The 15977-nt window shown below is 54.9% G+C and overlaps 4 protein-coding genes across 4 annotated transcripts; 1 reads left to right on the top strand and 3 right to left on the bottom strand.

Annotated features, from left to right (window-relative positions):
- Nucleotides 1-123: 123 nt before the first annotated feature.
- On the top strand, nt 124-1656 carry BZA05DRAFT_417165 (uncharacterized protein; the record flags this gene model as incomplete). Its single annotated transcript, XM_051485448.1, has 2 exons — nt 124-1323; nt 1426-1656. 2 exons carry the CDS (start codon nt 124-126, stop codon nt 1654-1656), a joined length of 1431 nt encoding a protein of 476 aa, XP_051341075.1.
- A 537-nt stretch (nt 1657-2193) lies between these two features.
- Nucleotides 2194-2663, bottom strand: BZA05DRAFT_392125 (uncharacterized protein). Its single transcript, XM_051483054.1, has one exon. The coding sequence runs from the start codon at nt 2570-2572 to the stop codon at nt 2327-2329; it is 246 nt and encodes an 81-aa protein (XP_051341074.1). The 5' UTR covers nt 2573-2663; the 3' UTR covers nt 2194-2326.
- Nucleotides 2664-3412: 749 nt separating this feature from the next.
- On the bottom strand, nt 3413-4041 carry BZA05DRAFT_246389 (uncharacterized protein). Its single transcript, XM_051479972.1, has one exon. It carries the CDS (start codon nt 3952-3954, stop codon nt 3559-3561), a length of 396 nt encoding a protein of 131 aa, XP_051341073.1. The 5' UTR covers nt 3955-4041; the 3' UTR covers nt 3413-3558.
- Nucleotides 4042-6765, bottom strand: BZA05DRAFT_246425 (STE like transcription factor-domain-containing protein). The gene is made up of 4 exons (XM_051479973.1): nt 6261-6765; nt 6023-6122; nt 4489-5871; nt 4042-4433 (listed from the first exon to the last, which is right to left on the bottom strand). Exons 1-4 carry the CDS (start codon nt 6388-6390, stop codon nt 4130-4132), a joined length of 1917 nt encoding a protein of 638 aa, XP_051341072.1. The 5' UTR covers nt 6391-6765; the 3' UTR covers nt 4042-4129.
- Nucleotides 6766-15977: the final 9212 nt, after the last annotated feature.

Below are 15977 nucleotides of genomic sequence, written 5' to 3'. Positions count from 1 at the left end.
CGGTATCTTCATCTTCCCCGTTCGTACTATATCTCCATCTTCCCCGTTCGTACCGAATCTTCATCTTTCCCCTTTCCCCTTCACAGGTATCTACCAGCAAACATAACAACAGACACGACAATCATGTCTTGGAACCCAATCGAGCAAGAGCGCATGGACAAGGCCATGTACCGCGAGTATAAGGAGGACATCAGCTATATCGCCGTCGGCGAGAGGTCTTCCAGTCGTGTTCTCGCCTACCAGCTTTGGGCGAACCGCATGGCAAAGTCGAACGGACCCATCCGACCCAAGTTCCGTGTGGACACAGCAACCAGAGGACACTGGGACCCGATCGAGGAACAACGCATGAGGATCGAGAGGGAATCCATCTTACGTGAACACCAGGAGGACACGGTATCCAGAGGTCACTGGAACCCGGTCGAGGAACAACTCATGAGGATGGAGAGGGAATCCCCCCGACCCAAACTCCGAGTGAACACGGCAATCAGAGGACACTGGGACCCGATCGAGGAACAACGCATGAGGATGGAGAGGAAATCCCACCAACGCGGACTCCAGGAGGACACGGTATCCAGAGAGCCTTGGGACCCAATCGAGAAAGAACGCATGATGATGCCGAAGGAATCACTCCGACGCGGACTCGAAGAGGACACGGTGACCGGAGACATTTGGGACCCGATCGACGAACAACGCATGATGAACCGCTGGGAGATGGCCTACGCCAACAGAGACGATGACTATTCCCAGTACGGTCTCTTATACCCCGAATCGTCGGAATACGATCCAGGGGATTGCGATTTTTCGGGTTGCGATATTACGGATGACGATTTTTCGGATTACGATCCAGAGGAAACCGATCCAGAGGAAACCGACCAGCGATCAGAAGCGTCCGAGGAAGCACTCATGACCGAGACCCACTGGAGGAGCGAGGATCATATGCCGATGCGGTTCGAACAGGCCGCTCAGAGACCTCCCCATCCAGCACCGGAGTTCTACCCTAGGCAGCCGGTGAGCCGGGTCGAGCCGTACAAGGTTTACGACTTCAACTTCGGGCCAACCCGTCGCCAAAACACCCTGGCGACTGTTCCCGCGAAGTCCGACCTGGCAGCGGTATACGACATCGCCGGCCTCGGCCCAAGCGACTTCGACGGACCAATATACCCGCTCATCCCGTTCGCGGCCGCCCGCGACTCTTCTCCGCCGTTGGCCCAGATCGACCTCGTCAAGATCGAGCACTTGGAGCGATGTCTGGTCGCCCGCGGACTGACGCTGCACGAGCAGTACATGCTCTCGCCGGCGCTCGAGGAGTACGGAAAGTCTGTCGTAAGTACCCTCCCTCCCTCCCTCCCCTCTCCCTCCTCCCTCCCTCCCTCCCCTCTCCCTCCCCCCTCCCTCCCTCCCTCCCTTACTGACGATAATCACAAGGGCATCGTCACCCCCCTCGTCTTCGCGGCAGACTACAAAGGTCTATCCACGTCGGACGTTCGAGAGACCTACGGCGGGCTCTGGTGGACATTCCTATTCCTTGATCGGTGGAACCGCGTGCACGAGCTGGAATGGGACAGTGCCGGCCACGTGATTGGATGCTGGGGTTCGCTGGAGGATGTCGAATTGGTTGCACACATCGCGGGCGCTGGGACTTTGTTTCATGGTTGATTGATTTATGCGTGGTGTTTATATGCGTGTGTATGGTGTGTGGTGTGTGGTGTGTGGTGGTAATGGGGTGTGGTGGGTGGTACGTGGTGTGGTGTGCGGTGTGTGGTGTGTGGATGATGCATAATGTTTGGTATGCGCCTTGCGTGCAGGTAGAGATGTATGATATCTACCTGGTAGCACGATAATTCATAAAAGCGCCGGTTTCTCTCCTCCTCGAGTCCTCCTCCTCGAGTCCTCCCCTTGCTTGCGTGCGTGCGTCATGGACTCATGGCTGCTGCTGCCCGGAGACACCGTCCGCCGCCGGTCCGCCGCTCGTCGATAACCACACATCTACAAAGTACCGTAGGTACTTCAGTGGCACTTCACGTCGACGTCGGACACCCGCCATACGCAGGCGTCGGGTGGCAGATGGTGGCTGTACTCTAGCTGTGGCGAGTGCGCCAACGTGACACTCCACCCCACCTATCCGCCGCAGGCCGCACCAACTCCTCACATCCCCCATCCCCCCGTCCCCATCCCACCACTGTTTCAGCGATCCCCCTGCATCCCCTGCATACCCCCCAAACGGCACCATGATTCGTCGACGAGCAGCAAGTTGCAACGCCCGCATCGGGAAATAGTCCCAAGCCCCAGTGCCCCAGCGACCTATCCCCCATCCGTAGGAATCCCATCATGTGCCACCACAGAACACCCCCAACTTTTTTTTCGCGTTCCTTCCTGGAAGTGGAAAGTCGAAAGTCGAAGTTCCTTTTTCTGTTCTTTCTGTTCTTTCTGCTCTGGTCTGTTGTTCCCGTCTACCGAAACGAATGGCGAATGCAACAGCCATCCAGTGCCAACCAACCAGCCAGCCAACCAGTGAGCTGGGGAAAACGGCGAGTGGTCGCCGCGTGTGAAGAACCTGAGGAGAACAAACCATGTGCGAAGAGTATCGTAGATACCGTAGCTATGCAACCAGCGCCCCGTCAGTCCAGCTCTTCCGTCTGTATCGTCTGTGTGCACAGCCCCTCCCCTCTCCCCTCCTTCCGCCTCCCCTCCCTCCCTCCCAACCAACCAACCCACCGACTCCACCCAGGTACTCCACTCCATCCAGCCGACCGGCCGTCTTCGCACGGAAACGGAAACGGAAATTCTTCAGGGCTCCGGCGACGATGGGTGGACGGGGGGATGCGAAGGAAATGGAAAAAATCGCCAGGAACAACCTGGTCGCGTTGATGCCTGCCTGGTTCTGTCCATGTTCGGTCTGTCCGTGGCGAGCGGTAAACTCGTACTCTACTCAGCAGCGGCGGCAGGTACTCTGCTGAGTCTGCTCACCTCATTTCTCTCCATGATATGTATTTGGAGTATCGAGGTACCTATCCTTCCGCGCGCGCGCAGAGTACCATACATAGGCGGCACTGCACGATTCTCAAATGAAACATCCCAATCATGGGAAGCGGGTGAAGAAAAACGGTTCCCATTTCCTAAGAAGTATCCATTCCAATATCCAATCCAATCCAATCCAATCCAATCCAATCCAATCCAATCCAATCCAATCATTGGGCCATCATATCCTTCCTGCCCTTCCTGCCCTACCCTACCCAGCGTACCTACCCTATCCAATCCTATCCTAGAGAAAAAATCCGCCCAAATCCGCAATCGATACCATAAACCAACCAACCAACCAACCGCAAAAGAGAAAAGAAAATGTTCATCAATCAGAATCGAAACGGAACGAAAAGCTCAAGAAAAGAAAAGAAAAGAGAAAAGCCAGTCTATAGTAGTAGAGAAACACAAAAACGAAAAAAGGAATATATAAGAAAAAGAAAAGAGCAGAAAAGAGCAGAAAGAGAAACGAAGAGAGAAACGGGAAAGGAAAAGGAAAAGAAAAAATGGAAGTGAACAAAGGAATTTTTTGTTTCCCTGTCAACCTAACCCGCCTGTCCGCCTGCCTGCCGAAACCCAACATAAGAAGAAAAAAAAGGGAACCGAAAAGTGCAGAAATCCGCAAGCTGCTGCGAGGATCGTCCTCTCCGAGGAAAAAAAAACAAATAGATAGCTCCCACCACCCTTTAATATCCCCCAAATCCAACACCAAAAAGAACTCCAGTTCATCAATCTCAAGACTAACACCGCCACTAGAGAGGATGCAGAAGATGGGGAGCACCACATCCAAAAGGGAGGAGTTAAAGGATTCGAGCCAACATAAAAAAAAATGGAACAAGTACAAATGACATAAGAAATTCCCTCACTGTAGAGGAGGTGGGTATAAACGAAGAAAGAAAAAATCCCAGATACAGTCAAGCCACCCAAACCGTCCATCCGTCAAATCAATATGTAATAGCAAAGCCCCCCTTCTCCCACTCCTGAGCTGCACATAGAAGTAAGCCCCAAGCCCAGCCCCTCATAAACGCTACCCCACAAGAAAAATGTTGCAAAAGATACGCTGTAAGGCAAATCAAGAAAACACAATCAGACACGACCCTTTTCCCATCACTCAGCTCATCTGCTGCATCAACGCCGAGTGCATTAAACTTGGCGCCGGCAGTGAGTGGTGCCCCGAAGCCATAGGCAGGTAGGGGTTGTGTTGCTCGACAGTATCGGAACCGTCGTCACCATTCTGCAGCTGATCGTCCTCGTTTTCTAGGTCCTCCTCGCTGTAGTTGTAGCTGTCGTTGGAGCCATTGGCGCCATCACGGTCGTGGGTCCGACGGTGCTGGGCAAGGTTGTCGGAACGGGAGAAGGCCTTGTTGCAGTGGTTGCAGATGTATGGTCGCTCTTGCGTGTGCGTGCGAACATGTCTTAATGTAGTGTCAGCCAATACGTTCTTCGGTAAACTGGAGGGGAGCAACAAACCTCTTGAGGTGCTCGAGTCTCTTGAACAAGCGTCCGCAAGACGGGATCGGGCAGGAGTGCGACTTCTGGGGGTACGGTCCAACTTCCATAACGGTCGCGCTCTTGGCACGTCTGATCACAGCGGCGCCGCCGTGCTTGAGGTCGTCGTAATCACGCATGGGGCTACCCTCGTGGTGAACCATCTGAGGTGCTGGGCTGCCCTCCATGACCGACATGGGCGTTCCTTGTCGGGACAGGTCGACAATCTCCCTGTGGTGCATCGACATGCCATGGACACTTCCATCCTCGCCGTCGCTCTCGGGAACGACGGATGCCGTGGCGGACCGTCTGAGTTGATGGTCGCTGTGTTTCCGTACGTGCCCGTGAACCCCGTTGCTCAATGCGCTGATGCCAGGCGTGATCGACGACCGTCTCCTGCGCTGCTTGTATGTGGGCGATCCCTCGATGACGGAGTAGACGCTGTTGCTGTACGCACGGGGAGTCGAGGAGAAGGGAGCTCCGCTAACAGCCGGCAGGGGAAGAGCCATCATGCCGCCCATATGGTGATGGTGTCCGTGATCTTGGTACATCGCGGGCGCATCGTTGGAGAGGTAGTGGGGCTCCGAAAGGTTGACCATCTGCTGGGGCGGTGTCACGGGCTCGTACGATAGTCCACGGTTGCTGTAGTCTTCCGACGGGGCGAACGAGGGGGCTGGCGAGTACTCGAGGTAGCTGGGCATGGAGTGGGTGCGCTGGTGCATGGGTCGCGGAAGGGGCATTCCACCACGTTCGGGGTAGTAGGCGCCATAGTCATCCTCCCTCTTGACGGGCGCGGGCAATGGCATCTGCGAGGCGTACGAAGTGACGGGACCCATATCCTCGGGCACGACGGCCATCGGTGCGGGGATGAGCTGTGGTGGTGGCATCGAGTCCATCGCGCGCATGACGGGCGAAGTGGAAGACGAGTAAGAAGCATGGGCAGAGAACGACGAAGAGTTGGCTTGCTGTGCTTTGGTGAGCTGCTCAAACAGCGACTGGGAAGAGTCGAATTCGAAGGAGAGCGCGGGCTCGCTAACGGCAACGGTGGTTGCCTCTTGGCCCATCTTCTCCCTCTTGAGGTCGCGCTCCAGAGCGTCAAGGAACAAGCGATCGTGCGGTACGCTGTACCAATAGAAAACCTTCTGCTTCTTTTGGGTTCGGATGCAGTTATTCTTGTACAGAAAGTCCAAGAACGGGCTTTTAGGCTCCTCGAGCGAGGCATCGGTGCCAGACTTCAAGTTTCTCAGATCCGAGAAGATTCCTTCCTCGAATTTCTTCGAGTTCTTTACTGGCCGGCCGAATGCTTGAAAGCGAAAAGAAAGGCAGCGGACGATGTCGGTGCCCGAGATGTGAAAAAGGTTGTTCCTACATACAACCATGTCGTCAGCCCGTGCACTTGATGCCTCCCATTCCATCGCTCTTCACGTGGACCGAGCTCGCTCGCTTCCACGGAGCAGCGACCCTTTTTCTTTCGTGTTCTTTTTTCTTATTCTTCTTCGGGGGGTTGGCAGCATACCATAACACGCAAGACACATATTCTCCGGTCGGAAGCAGGAATCGTCGAATGTACTGATCCGGTGCCCAGTCTACAGGCGCGGAGATGAGGAAGTATTTCACTATCGCAAAGAAACATCAGCACGTTGTTGCTGTCGCGAACATGCGCCGCACTCGCTTCGCCTCGGAGCAACTCTGAGGCCAACCCCTTTCCCACTCCGTCCCCCCCTCTCCACCAACGCACAACAGAGGCGGCTTACAGTTGTCAACTTGCTGCAGAGCCACCTGAGCGTCGTGTGGTAATGACTGCTGGGCTTCTGTGGAGAGCATAAAGGTCTCTGGCTTCTGCTGATTCGCGAGGTGCGGCTGGGTGTACATTAAGTGGGCCATGGCTGTGGATGGTACGAGTCTTTTTTCTTTTCTGTCGTTCTTGCGTTCTATTCCAGGCGGAGGTCGACTCTGCTGTGATCCAAAGGGAGAGCAACGAAACTGTTTTCTAGGGTGCTACTGCAGTTGAGGGAAACTAGGCGATATGATTTCGAATCGGGGTCGGATCCACCGGGGAGAAAGGGCGATGAAGGTGATGTTTGATGCGATGAACGGGGGGTTTGGTGTGTAAGTTTTTTGTGGGGTGGAGAGGGGGAGAATGTGACCGCAGGTCTCAGGGCGCTGTCGCGAATCGTCAAGGTTGCAGAGCGAGCGTGGTGTTTTGTGGGTTCGGGGGGTGTGTATAGTGTACGAGGAGTTGATTCTTGTTGAGGGAACGAAGGGGAGGGTCCTGCCTTCCGTTGTCACAGCGTAGAGAAAGACCGGTTTCCTTGGACGCGTAGACGTAAATATAAAAAAATAAAACACAAAGAAAGCGAAGAAGTACACCTATACTTCAGAACCGCAAAGCAAAGTGGGGACGAGGAGGGGAAGAGAAAGCTCGAAGAGAGAGGGGGCGAGTGGACTGATGCAAGTTAATGAAGGGAAGAGAGATGGGGGGGAGAGGATTTGGGGGGGGGAGCAGAACGGAAAGATGGCGGTGACTGGGGTTGCAGGAACGGGGGCGGCTAAAACAGGTGAAGAACACACGGACGGGCGCTGGCTGGCTGGGAAGGAAGTTGGGAATGGGTATGGGTGCGGTAGGTAGGTGAGTATGGTAGGTATGGGTGGGTATTTTAGTGTAGGGTTGGCGAACCGTGTTGCTTTGCTTGCGGGGCGGCCACCGTCTAGGAGAGAGAACGAGAGCTTTGCAGGAGGCGGACGATATGATACGCTCAAGCGAGGGATGATGATGGTGGTGATGGTGATGGTGATGAGAGGAGGATGGACGAAAGTGATAGATGAATGGACGGATGGGTGGATGGGTGGATGGAGGGACGGATAGACGAATCGCTATCTAACATAGCATAGCAGAGCAGATCTCTCCGTCACGATACGATTACTCTTGCCCTGCCCTGGTGTGTCTACTCTACACTGGTCGGTAGAGCATATTCCCACTGAGATGCCGTCGATTGGGGGGGATTTTGTGTGGGATGTGTGTGTGGGTGCTGAGCCACGGGGACGGAGAATGCGGGGTGGCCATAGGATCGATTGATCGTGAAGCAATGGCCGGCCACGGTCACGGCGACGGCCACGACCACGGCCACGACCACGGACCGTACCGGCCTAAGTCACTGCTGTCACTCTCAGGTTTCCGCTCCGCCATCTATTCTAAGCACTCGTCGGATTCTCAGTGCTCAGTGCTCAGTGCTCACGAGTCACGAGTGACGACCCTCCAGTGCTCGACGTCTCCCTCATCGTTGCGGGTCTCCAGTGATGCCAATAGCATCAAAGGCCGTGGACGACGAGGACTATATGCACCCGGTATACGGTAGGCACATAGGTAGGCAGAATGGCCAGACAAATGATACGGAGCATGTCCGTGATCGCTGTGAAGGTGAGTGTTGTGTTCTGGTGCCCGACCATGGCGATAATGTCCACGGCCAGTACCGTATCGTACTCCAACGATATGCCCATTCCGGTAGGGACGGATGGAGTGGTCAGAAATCTCACTCCTCCGCCGCCTCTCCTCGCATTGGAATTCATCACCAGCCAGCCACAACCAGCCAGCCAGGTGTGCATTCTCACGACTTGTAAGTTGTGCCCCCCGCCGCGGACCAACATAGAACCGGTCCATCGATTCGCTCTCGCTCTCCTACTCCGCCCCACTTTCCAGTCTCTCCTCGCTCTCTTCTTCGGCGAATCATGGTCTATTCCGCACCCGCTGCCGGGATGACGATCGATGGAGGGCGCACTCTAGAATCTAGAGCAGGTACATTTGTATGTACAGCCTAACTAACCTCAGGGAAACTTGGCTTCCACCCAGTCCGATGATCAAACAGACCTTCTCCTGCTTTCACTAGTGTAGCAGATTCTCGCGACCAGTCATTGGACCTCGAAAGGGCAGTCCGCCGTGAGCGTATGTATATACCAAAGTACTATGCACTCCAGATACATGTAGGCCACTCTATCCACAACTGTTCTGCAATAGAGTGGCTGCCGTCTCTCTCCGTCTCTCTATCTCTCTATCGCTCTTTGTTTGTCACTGATACTTGTGCACCGGGCACCCAGCCACAAAGGCAAGTACTTATGCACGGATTCGCGGTGGATACTATTACACCATCGTGGCATCGTGATCTACCAACTGCAACAAACGGAGGGCCGAGAGGAATGTCGTGAGGCCAGGAGGAGGAATAGGAGGAGGCGGCCAGCCAGGAGTTCCATTTCGACATCTCCCGAGTCCTCGCCTACCGGAGATTCAACAATGCATCTCGGAAATAGGGGGCATGTACCCACTTGTGAGTAGAGTATGTACCTACACACGCACGAACACACCCCGTCTCCATCCTCCGGGCATGCAACTGCCACAATGAGAGAGAAAGAGAGGAGAGAAAGAGAAGGAAAAAGAGAGGGGGAAAAGGAAAAAGGTGTGTGCGTTCCGGTAATAGGTGGGCTCCATCCCTCGAGCCCGGATGCGCATCATCATCACGACTCACGCCGCCCTCTTCTCCTTCTGCACATCTTTCCTCTGCCCTTCCTGTGAGGCCGAAACTCTGACAGGTCGGTCAGGAACGACGAGCGGAGTGTGTGTGGCTCGCTTTGCTTCCCACATCCATCTTCTTCTGCTTCTTGTTCTTCTTCTTGTTGTTCGTTCGCGCCCTGCACTGGCAGCACTGCCCTGCCTTCTCCCGACTGGCCAGGAGGTATCGAACGTGAAACACGCGCCTGCATCCGTACCCCTTGACCGACGACTATGTATGGTACATATGTGCGGAGTCCTTCGCGCTCGCTCTCGACAACTCCCGTCCGTTGTTGCTATTTTTTCTCTTTTTCTTGTCATTGATGACTGGCCTCGCCGAGTGCATCTACATATTCAGGTGCTCTAGGTCCGATCCGTACAACGGTCGAATCAGGCACCATGACGCCTATCCGCCCTATTCCCAGTGACTAGCCCATGTAAATACGGGTGGATATGTATGTAGAAACTCTGCAGCCGGTCGCAGACTTGCAGACTCGCAGATTCACAGTCAAGCCACCTGCTGGGTGTCGGCAGGCGGCAACGAATCGGAAGTGCATGAGCCGTCGTCGTCTCGTCGTTGCGGCTGGCATGTGGCTGCATTGTGTTTTTGCATGATGGTCTCCGTAACTACTGTTTGTCCCGCGAGTCCACCTTTGATTTCTAACCAATAATTAGTCAGTTGCCATTTCTACCAACTAGAAATAATTACTGGCCAATCCGAGCCAAGGCTCCTATGTACCGTATTGTACCTCCGACCGAACGCCGAACGTCCACCGAATAATAATACGGTATGTATGCGGGCAACATGACATTACATACCGGTAGTTGTCATACTTGCAATTGGCAACGCCCGGCATGAGATTCGATCTATGTACTCTACTCTATCGGCGCCCGGGGCCACCATATTTATCTGTGCGTGGGTACTTTGATACTTGGTAATACTTGGCCTTTTGCTTGGGTATACATAGTAATTGGGCTGCTTGGAATACTTGAGTACATACATCCAGAGCTCTCACAAACAAGAAGGGAAGGATCCTTCTCCGGCGGACCATGCACTGCATGGCTCGTGGGTCGTGGGTCTCCTTTCACCTTTCACCGCGAGACCGGTTGCAGAGCCACTGCAACTGCACCCATCGGCATCTCCAAGTCATATGGCCGGGAACTCGTGGCCATATTTTTCATTATATTTTACAATAACCTCGGGCCAGAATGCATGAAGATGGAGATGGGGATGGGGATGGGGATGGGAGATCGCCGCCCCTACTTCCGGCGGCGGCGATGGAGATGGCGATGAGGGGTCTGAGCATGAGTACCCATCTCCGACCCCATCGCCCGTGGCCTTCTTTGTTGGCTCCCTATACCGACCGGTTGATATAGCAATAAAATAAGAAAAGGCTTCCCCCTACCAGTCAGTCCGAGGCGACGCGGATCCGGAAATGCGGCCGGGCACCTGGGTAGGTCAAACAAAGAGAGAGAGAGAGAGAGCCGCCGCCGCCGCCGTTGTCGCCGCCCCATAGAGTATATCCATCCACGGGGATTTTATATCGCCTGATTTTCCCGTATGTACGTGAACTAAGCACTTACCCAAGTACCGGTATGTACAATACTTGTCGACCGATCGTCCCCGATCTTTTCCCTCTTTCTCTTTCGTTCGCATCCTCCTCCGCTCGCTCGCTTGATACCCAGTAGAGTAGAGTACCTACTCTGTTGCGTGTGTGTGTTCCCATCCGCTTCCCTCTTTCCCTCTCTCTTTCTCTCTCCGTGTGTGCGAGTGCGTGCCCTACCCTTCAGCGGGCGTTTCAACCGAATTACCTATCCCTCCCCTCCATCCCCCCCCCCATCTCTCCCCCGCGCCTTCTCTCTGAAAGCTCCATCAGCAAATTCTCTGGCGGAACCTTCCCTCCCTCCACCACCTATTCTTCACCCTCATCCCAATCCCAATCCCATCCTCACACTCACCCTTCCCTTCCCTACCCGCGCGCGCGAGCTCTCGAATCAAATAATCCGTACAGTCCAGTGCAGTGCAGTCCAGCGTAATTATTTATAGGTGCTTTGCATGCCTACCTAGCCATGAACTCTGCTAGGCATGGACTCTACTAGGAAGACTGCTAGACTGCCAGCTACCTAGCTACTGAGTTAGTCGCCCGTCCGGCGCCCTGCCCTGCCCTGCCCTGCCCTGCCCTGGCTCTGTCCTGAGCCCTGTCCACCTACCACCAAGAACTGAACTGAACTGGATATAGCACCACTACTACTCGATATAACTACTAGGTATTACTACCGAGTATAACTACTGGGTATTACTACTGGGTATAACTACAGACTGGGTATAACTACTGACTGACCGACTGAGCCTTTCGCGTTTAATAGAGAGCCAATTAAATACGCCTTGCTTGGATTTACTGACCATCAACATCAGCATTCGGCTTGTGCCATAGTGCCCAGTCTGCCAGTGCTGAGTGTGGTAGTTATGGGTGGAGATGGAGATCTGAGTTTAGATTTTCTTCTACTTTTCTTCTGGTTGAGGCTGCTGGCTGATGATCTGGCTGGTTGGATGCTGGAGTCTAGCTGGCTGGAGAGAACCGTTTATACGCACGGAAGTGGATGGGCTGTGTGGCGGATCAAACGTTTAGTTTAGTCAGGTACGCTGGCCGGTTAGCGGATGGTCTTCCTCCCTCCCTTCCTTCCATCCTTCCACTCCCCATACCTCGCCGTCAGCCGGTATGGCATGGCATGGCATGGATGGGGGAAGATGCGTGGTGATGTTTCATGATCGAACCCCCCAGTCACTGCCCCCCCCCCTCCCCCGTAACATAGTAACCCCGTTTCTGAGGTCATGGTCATAGCCATGATCGTGGACTCCGTTCTTCTTCTCGGTAGTACTGCTGTATACGAGGGGGTGACGGGGGGTGAGGGGAGGGGGAGGGGGGAGGGGACGGAGGGGAGAGGGGGAGAGGAAGGCAATGGATAGTGTGAGGTGCACCTCCTCCTCCAACTCCTCCCCCCCCCCCCCCCCCCCCCGCCGCCGCCGCCGCTGCCAGGCGGGGTACAATGTACATACATACTCGCCGGCGGTTTACTGAAGCCGGCCCTGTCCGTCCACCTCCCTGAGCCCTCCGACCTTGGAAAGTTCAAAGCGGCGGCAACAGGATCATGGAAACCAACCAACCAGACCAACCAACGACAATCTATCATGCCATGCAGAAAATCCTACACACATAGCCACATACACTCAGTCCGACCTGGCCAGCGGTTGTAGCGCTGTGGCGAGAGGGAGAGAACTGGGGCTGGGGACTGGTGGACTGGTGGACTGGGGGACTGGGAAGGGGGGGACTGAGGGGGGAGGGGAAGGGTGGCTATGTATGGAAGCTGCGGCTACACTGTGTACATACCTACAGGCTACCTCGAGCTCATGTCAGTGGCAAGAACAAGAACTAGGACTGGTCATCGTCCCCCCTACATAGCACTGTTGGGTTGGGACGGGGGTGATGAGGGGATGGGATAAGATGGGATGGTTGGCTTGGGATGATCGAGATGATGGATGTGTGTGTGTGCGTGTGTGTGTGTGATGTGTGTGATCGTTAATGCGCAGCAGCGCAGGTGAGGTGTCATGTGTCCACTGTCCACCGTCCAGACTTCAGACTCCTCCAGGGGAGAATCGGAAACGGAAACGGAGCTGCGGGAACCGTGGATCAATTCGGGGATCGATCATCGAAAGCCTGCCGTGTGAGTGTGGGTGTGAGTGTGGGTGTGAGAGTGTGGCGGCAAGATTCTCGTCACAAGATCCTTGAGGCTTGAGGCTTGGGGCTGGACTGGCTTACGCGTTCTCCTCTTCTCCTCTTCGAGGCTTGCACTCTTGCAAGCGGCCAGTCAGCCAGCGACCAGCCAGTGAGGCTCCCGAGTGATAGCGGTGATTGAAGCTTTGCAGTCCAGCTTTTCCCCGGTAACTAACCTACAGCGAAGAACAGATGGATGCGTTGGCAGATTTGGAATACCTACCTGCCCTGCCCTGCCCGCCCTGCCCCTGTATCGCTCACCCGCCCCACCCAGCTCCCACTCCACCCCATCCGATCCGGCAATGGTCGTGGTCGTCCGTCCGTCCGTCGGGGACCGGGACCCATCACACAACCCATCACCCATCACCACGGCCGCGGTCCATTACCTTATCTTATGTACCCACCTACCTAGCACACCACCGGCGCGGCCGAGAAAGTGGCGAGTGGCGAGTGGGCCACGGACAACGGACTTGTCGCCGCCCTCTTGCCCGCGAGTCATTTGCTTTTGTTTTTGTTTTTTCGTATCTGCCGGGTGGTAAACAACGCATTCGGCGACTTACGTTTTCTCCCTTCCATGGTCACAACGAGGTAGAGCCGGGGAGAGCTAGGTAGAGCCGGGGAGAGCCGGGGAGAGCTGGGGAGAGCTGGGGAGACCGTGGTCCGTGGTTTCGACCGTTTCCTGTTCCTGTTCCTGCTCCTGCTCCTGCTCCGCCGGCCGGCTGGCTTGGGAGTGAGGAGTGGAGAGTGAAGAGTGGAGAGTGAAGAGTGGAGAGTGAAGAGTGGAGAGTGAAGAGTGGAGAGTGAAGAGTGGAGATCATGGATATGGATATGTATAATATGATTATGGGTATGGGTGTGGGGATGTGTATGGGGCGGTGGCGGCCCTGGCGGGGCGGTGGTATAACAACGATCGGACACCTACCGGCCTGTAGGTTGTAGGCTGTAGGCTGTAGCGGCGAGTCAGTGTCGGGTCAGTGTCGAGACGAGACAGCCGCCAACGCCGCTACGGTGCGCATACAGCTATTAGAGTACGGTATAATTGTACGGTCAATCGCTACTAGGTAGTATGACAGTGTCATCCTAAAATTGATATACAGTCCTCTGACCATATTCCGCATCCGCATTGCCAACATAAAGACCCGTTCCGTTGTGAATGCGGTAAATGCAGTAAATACAGCTTTTTCTAAACCGACAATTCAATTCGAGGCCCCCCGGCCGTCGAAATCGCCAAAAGCCACTCCCGCTCGCCTCGCATGCAGGCAGGCAGGTACTCTACGTATGCGGCGGCATTGTAAATAGTAATCGCTGGGAGGGGTGTTATCCAGGGAAAGAAAACCAAGAAAAAAGAAAGAAAGAAAGCAGTGCAGCAAAGGGCTTGTACATACATTATGTATGCAGAAAGTACAGGAATCAAACGGCTGGCTGAACGGAGCTGGGCAGATCCGAGCTGAGCTGAGCTGAGTACAACTGAGCACAACTATCACGCATGTCGAGTATGCCGTTGGGTGTTTGGGGGGCGCCACACCGCCTATGTAGGTATGTACGCCTGTATGCCTGAACAGTGTGGGCGCGGGCGTGACGCTGCGGTGAGTGAGTGAGTGAGTGCTGCGGTGAGCCTGCGCGCCCGCGAGTGATCCAGCGAGTGAGAGAGGCGTATGCGCAAATTATGTAGGTAAGCAAGCCTCGCTTATCTACTATACCTAGCACAAGCGACTCGCGAGAGCTTCCGTCCGGCCCACCAGTGGCCAGCGGGCCCGAAGTTCGAACCAAGGGCTATGGAAGAGCCAAGGCGGTTGTTGATGGCTGCTTCAGATATAGTGGATTTCCATCATCGGGCCTTTTTTCTTTTTTGTTCGGCGGCTATGTAGAGTGCAGTGCTCTAGCGATGGGGATGGGGATGATGTCGCCGGTGATGTCGCTCCTGCTGGTGCCCGCACAGGTGAGGAAGGTACCGTGTGTACCAGAGTAGGTACCCCGCTCACGCTTGCGGATTGAACGCTGTTGTCCCCCGCGACTCGCGAGAACCATAGTTGTGATGTCTAGCTGGAGTAGATAAATTAGGTACCGGTATGTACCGCTGCAAGTTGCAACACTCCACCCCACCAGGCACCTGGCGGAATCGCATCGATGTCGCACATAACTCTCTCCCTCCCTCCCCCCCAGCCCTGCGGTTACAGGCCCCTGCTCCCCGCCCCCGGCAAAACCTCCAACACCTTGGCGGTGGTTTCAGGTCCCCTCTACTCTACTCTAGGTACTTTACTCAACTAGTGCTTGCTTCAGAATATCCCCAAGACGCACGCACATAGGTGCGCCACCACTACCAACCACCATCACCAACCACCATCACCACCTATCTACAACCACCAATCGGCCGCCACCACCAATCGGTCGCCGGCGGATGCTCTACTCAATCTAGTACATAGCAACTACTCTATCGACTCTACATAGCGTGCTTGCACATCTCCCATCCCACGTGCCACGTGCCATGTGCCTTCTCTGGCGATATTAACGTAGATGGTACATACTACTGGTAGAGTAGTACATACCGCGCTCGAAAGTCATCGGAGTATATGCTCCATGCGTAAGACGCTCTGCCCTAGCGGGCTTCCTGATTGCCGTGAGCGTTAACTGGGTACTCTGCTCTACCTAGTTAGTTGCTTAGCAGCTGCCGGGTATAGTACACCGAGTACATACCTGTACCTGGTGATGTACCGTAGATTATACACAGGTACTTGGGTATGCATGTACTCCACCTGGATGATATTGGGGCTTATGGCCCGGTCAACTGAGCTGGAGACTGGAGATTGAGCGCTGCGTGGCGTGGCCTGGCGTGGCGTTCCGGCCGGAGACCTGGCCGCGCGCTACAACAACGACAACAACAACGACGAAGTCACACCACAGGAGTCTGGCAATGCCTCTTCAGCTCGTATGTATGATATGTTATATAAGATGAGCGCGAAGAAACAACCCATGCCGGGAGAGTTATGTACCTCTGTGCTCATGAAGAAGCCGCGCTACTATATAACTAGTAGAGTGACACCTCATGATCTGGGCCCGACCATCCGACCACCCGACCACTTTTCCGACCATCCATCCATCCATCCATCCATCTATCCAGGAGTTTCATCTAGGTATTCCCAACCATCTCGGCATCCGGC

This window comes from Tricharina praecox (assembly GCF_024521635.1).
Source record: "Tricharina praecox strain CBS 144465 chromosome Unknown BZA05scaffold_7, whole genome shotgun sequence".
Taxonomy (NCBI): Eukaryota; Fungi; Ascomycota; class Pezizomycetes; order Pezizales; family Pyronemataceae; genus Tricharina; species Tricharina praecox.
This window is presented reverse-complemented; position numbering and strand designations above follow the sequence as displayed.

Excerpts from the sequence above, each read along its gene's own strand:
- BZA05DRAFT_392125 (XM_051483054.1), bottom strand. The coding sequence starts at position 2,572 with ATGGTTTGTTCTCCTCAGGTTCTTCACACGCGGCGACCACTCGCCGTT.
- BZA05DRAFT_246425 (XM_051479973.1), bottom strand. The coding sequence starts at position 6,390 with ATGGCCCACTTAATGTACACCCAGCCGCACCTCGCGAATCAGCAGAAG. Across the intron at positions 6,123-6,260 it reads TCTGCAGCAAGTTGACAACT|TGAAATACTTCCTCATCTCC; the intron begins GTAAGCCGCCTC and ends TCTTTGCGATAG. Across the intron at positions 4,434-4,488 it reads AGACTCGAGCACCTCAAGAG|ACATGTTCGCACGCACACGC; the intron begins GTTTGTTGCTCC and ends CACTACATTAAG.
- BZA05DRAFT_246389 (XM_051479972.1), bottom strand. The coding sequence starts at position 3,954 with ATGGACGGTTTGGGTGGCTTGACTGTATCTGGGATTTTTTCTTTCTTC.